Source organism: Triticum aestivum, chromosome 2D (genome assembly GCF_018294505.1).
Source record: "Triticum aestivum cultivar Chinese Spring chromosome 2D, IWGSC CS RefSeq v2.1, whole genome shotgun sequence".
NCBI classification, from domain to species: Eukaryota; Viridiplantae; Streptophyta; class Magnoliopsida; order Poales; family Poaceae; genus Triticum; species Triticum aestivum.
This window is the reverse complement of record NC_057799.1, coordinates 565,315,226-565,320,151: the sequence shown is the minus strand read 5'-3', so window position 1 is coordinate 565,320,151 and position 4,926 is coordinate 565,315,226. Positions and strand designations below refer to the sequence as shown.

The following is a 4,926-nucleotide window of genomic DNA, read 5'->3' as shown; positions in this document are numbered from 1 at the left end:
TAGCTGCTTTAACAACTGGACTAAAGGTGTCCTCATAGTCAATGCCATATCTTTGCTTAAAGCCTTTTGCAACTAATCTAGCCTTGTATCTATCTATATCTCCAGTAGCTTTCCTTTTAATTGTGTAAACCCATTCACAATCAATGACATTTCTACCCTTTGCTGGAGGAACTAAATGCCAAGTTTTGTTTTTAATGGGTGCACCATATTCCTCATCCTTTGCATTTTTCCAACCTTTACTTTCAAAAGCCTCATCCAAGTTATATCGCTCTTCTGTAGCAGCAAAGCCTGCAAACTTGGTTTTACCATACCTGACCGTACCGTCTTTACGTATTTTGGGCTTGGCAATACCGTGTTGTGATCTTGTACGCCGAGCTGGCTCGGGCACAACTGTAGTTGGAGGGATCCTGGAGTCGGCGCAGAAGATCCCGTGGCAACCGCAGCAGCACCTGACCCGGATGCGGCAGATCCAAGGTGGATCCCGGCAGGATCAGCCGCAGCAGCTGGCCCAAAGTCGCTGTCGAGGGCCCGCTGCACTCCCGCATCGGCTCGTGGCACTTGTTGGGCCACTTGGCGATTTGTGGTAGGCCCGATGATGCGCGGTGAGGAGCGCGCCACCTGGCGACTGGGAGAGGCCGCCACATACCGCTCCCGGACCCACTCGGCGTGGAGTGCGCTGCAAGGCTATTCCCCATGGGCCCGCAGTCAGTGGCGGCATGCGTGTGCGGGCACGTGGACGTGTCGCTATTGTTGCATGGGGACGCGGCGTACGAGAGAGTTTTTCGGGATTGCTGCCTGCAGCACGGTCGTCGCCAGGTGTGCCAGCACCTGAATCATCCTCGTTTTCCGTGTTTGTCTGTTGCTGCATAAAATCATGACATACAACAGGATTTCCTCCACAATTAACAGCAGGATTTGCATGAAAATTAACCGATGGATCAGCAATAATTTCATCCCCATGATCAAAGGTTCGGTGGCTGAAGTTTCAGAGAGAAGAACTTCTCATCTGAGGAGAGCACTGGCATTAGGGTTTAAGGAGTCAAAAGGGAACACGGTTTCGTTAAACACGATGTCACGTGAAATATAGACACGACCCGCGGCTACATCAAGACACTTAAATCCTTTGTGAAGGTTGCTATAGCCAAGAAAAACACATCGTTTGGAGCGGAACTCAAGTTTCTTAGAATTGAAGGGATGAAGGTTCGGCCAACATGCACAACAAAAAATGCAAAGAGCATGATAATTTGGTTTTTCTTGAAATAATCTTTCAAGAGGAGTTTCAAGATTAATCACTTTTCTAGGAGTTTGTTTGATAAGATACGTGGCAGCTATAAAGGTCTCATCCTAGAATTTTAAGGGCATGGAGGCGTGGGCTAGAAGTGAGAGCCCAACTTCAACAAGATGCCGGTGTTTTCTTTTGGCCGACCAGTTTTGCTGGTGTGCGTGGTGGCATGAAATATGGTGAGTGATGCCAATTTGACGAAAGAAAGAATTCAAGCGTTCATATTCACCACCCCAATCGGTCTGCATGGTGATGATCTTGCGATTAAAGCGCCTTTCAACAAGAGCTTGAAACTCGTGAAATATTTTGAACACTTCAGATTTATGCTTAAGAATGTAAATCCATGTAAATTTGCTGTAATCGTCAATGAAACTCACATAGTAATTCTTCCTATTGATGGAATCACGGGTAGGCTCCCATACATCTGAGAAAACTAGCTCTAAAGGAGCATTGAAAACACTAATAGAATTTGGATAGGAAAGTTGGTGACTTTTGCCTTTCTGGCAAGCATCACATACACCCTCTTTATTCAACTCACTATTGGAAAAACAAATTTTATTCTTCCTAAGAACATGTTGAGCGATTGTTGACGAAGGATGACCTAATCGACTGTGCCACCTTGACGGAGAGACCTTGGTGGCACCAAAAGCTTGCCTGCCCGAGCTCAAAGGAGCAGATGAGAGGGGATAAAGGCCACCCCTACATCTGCCTTGGAGGAGGGTTTTCTTCGTTGCCTTGTCCTTGACAAAGAAGTAATGTGGATGAGTTTCAAGAAAAGAATGATTATCATGAGACAAACGATGAGCAGAGATCAAGTTTTTGGTTGCTTTAGGTACATGTAATATGTCTTTGAGATGAAGATTATGAGTAGGGGTAGGAATATAAGCTTGACCAAGATGGCTAATTTTCATACCTGCGTCGTTTGGCATGTTCACTTGATCTTGGCCGGAGTACTTCTCCCTCATGGTGAGCTTGTCCAGCTCGCTGGTGAAGTGGTCTGTTGCCTCGGTGTCGACATACCAGTTGGCGTCGACGTCATAGGAGTTGGTTTTGGTGTTGACGGCTGCTGCGCTCTTCTCCTTGGTGAACGCGATGTCGAAGCGGCGGTAGCACTCCATGGCGACGTGATTTGGCTTGGAGCAGATCTGACAGACGACCTCAGGGAGATCGTTGCGGCCTCCTCCATTGCTGCGACCTCCACGGCCGCCGCCACCGTTTCCTCTGCGGCCACCGCCACGCCCACCACCACGTCCGTCGCGGCCACCACGGGACACGACGTTGGCAGAGGAGTGGGAGGACTGGTGCCCGCCATCGAACATGGCGAGTCTGTTCTCGAAGCCGGCGAGGAATGAGTAGAGCTCGTTCACCTTGATCGGCTCGGCCCTGGCGCACAGGGAGGAGACGAAGCCCATGTAGTCGAAATCGAGGCCGGCGAGAATGTATGACACCATGTCATCGTCGGTGGGAGGCTTTCCAACAGAAGCCAGCTCGTCTCCAAGCGCCTTCATGCGGCCGATGTACTCGGCAACTATCGAGGTCCCCTTCTTTGACAGGGCTATCCTCGTGTTCACCACATGCGCCTGCGTCTGGGAGATAAACATCTCCGTGATGGCAGTCCATGCTGCCGACGCCGAGGCACAGTGGGCGATCTGAATCATCACAGCAGGTGAGATTGAATTGAACAAAAAACTCAGAACCTGGGAATCCTGAGCCTTGGCGATCTCATACGCCGGGTTGGGCACATCGGTGGGTTTGCCATCCTTGCCCGTGAGCTTGGGCGCCGGTTCCTCCCTCTCTGGATTGATGAAGGAGATGAGTTGGGCGCAGTTGATGGCAGCAACCGCTTGGGCATGCCACACCAGGAAGTTGTAGCGATGGAGGCGATCGGCGATGGGAATGAGGGCTGGTGCGGCGGCGGCGGTGGCGGAGTTTGAGGCCATGGTGATGGGTTTTAGATGTGCTAGAGTTTAGGCTCTGAATACCATGTAAAAGTGGTTGAAGCGTATGCGTTAGCAGGGACGCATTGCTTGTTTATATAGCGGTATAGATTATACGGTAGGTGGTTTAGGTTGTTACTAGATTCATCCTCAAGCTAACAATCTATACAGATAAGGATCGACCTCAACAAAACCTAAACCACCTAGAGTACAACGCACGCAATGCTAACTTCATCTACGCATGTACACAGTTTATACTTGTACCGTACACACGTTACAATATACTTTCTAACACTATGCACGAGCACAGCGTGAGCTCCACCACACACAATACGCAAAACAACAGCATTGCAGGGAATTGAAATTCCTAACTCAAGGCCAAAAGTAGGACCGTAAGAGTTGTCTTGTTGATGCTTAGTCGATGGAGACTGTCTTAGTTTTTGTCCACGAGTTTAGCCATCAGATTAGTACGGGGATTCAGTTTTTGACACCCCAGTTCTTAGAACAAAATTCAGTTTAAAATCGTGTGGTAAACATCCAACGGCTTAGCTTGTTCAATCTCATTGGCACGCTAATGATGAACAGAAACAAGATTGCACAAAGACATGTCTTATTTCATTCGATTGACAGTGAAAGTGCCACTGCAAATTCGCTCTCATACAGAACTGACATCAATGCCGAAACAAAGGAGAGCTGAGGGGCACACATGGCCGCCTAATGCCGTGGAGAATCCTGTTTGATTGACTTCTTCAGATCCAGTCCAGCTCCTTTCCGCTGCGTTTATACCCAAATCACTTGACCGGTGGCCCGTGCAGCGCCGCCTGCCGTGAACAACTCCAGTGACACGCGTCTTGATTCTTCAACCAAGGCGAGTCTTCTCGACCCCGCGCTGATCAGTTGGCCACGGGCGATGGCGTCTTCGTGCACGCCGATCTTGTTGGCTCAAGCACGTACGGAGCATGCCGCTCTCGCCGGTCAGCTCGCGACGGACGCCTCCCGGTGCGCACGTCCGGACCCCCGTTCCCGACGAGAACTGCTTCTGCCTCCGGGCGGCGGCCTGCCTGGCGCAGGCGGCGTCGAGCTGCATCTGCTCGTGGCGGCACTCGTCGCTGCAGAAGGGCGTGTCCACTCTGTACATGAAGATGTCGCTGTCCCGCGCCAGCGGCTTGGTGCAGAGCGCGCACGCGTCCAGCGCGTGCACGCCGGGCTCGGCGTCGAAGAAGAAGGCGCAGGCCATCGTGTTTTCGTGCTACGTCCTTGCTTTTGGTGCGCCGGGAGTGGGAGATTGATTGAGTGTTTGCTGTGCTGAACCAAACTGGAGTCTGGGTATATATGCCTGCGCAGGGACGGGCACGGACCCGCGACGAGAGAAGAAGTCCGGCGCGGGCGGGACGAGCCCACAGGGTCAGGCAATACCATGCGCCGCCCGGACGAGGCTAACCATGGACGATGGAGCGCTTCTGTTTCATTATTCGCGGGCTCCGACACGGACCCACGGCGCCATACGGGTGGTGGCCCGCCGCCCCGCCTGATAGCAGACGTGGCTCCACGGCGGCGAAAACGACAGGAACCATGTTATGTGCGGGCGACGTGGACGGGTCCCGGGCCACCGATAGCAACGTACAGAGGTCGCGTCGCCCTCCATGTACCCCCAAACCTGTGGGCTAGCGCCCGCAGTCTTGGAGTACGACACCAATACCATCGACT

The 4,926-nt window shown here is 51.8% G+C and overlaps 1 protein-coding gene across 1 annotated transcript; it reads right to left on the bottom strand.

Annotated features, from left to right (window-relative positions):
- Positions 1–3,812: 3,812 nt before the first annotated feature.
- On the bottom strand, positions 3,813–4,651 carry LOC123050001 (FCS-Like Zinc finger 1). The gene has a single exon (XM_044472850.1). The coding sequence runs from the start codon at positions 4,454–4,456 to the stop codon at positions 4,079–4,081; it is 378 nt and encodes a 125-aa protein (XP_044328785.1). The 5' UTR covers positions 4,457–4,651; the 3' UTR covers positions 3,813–4,078.
- Positions 4,652–4,926: the final 275 nt, after the last annotated feature.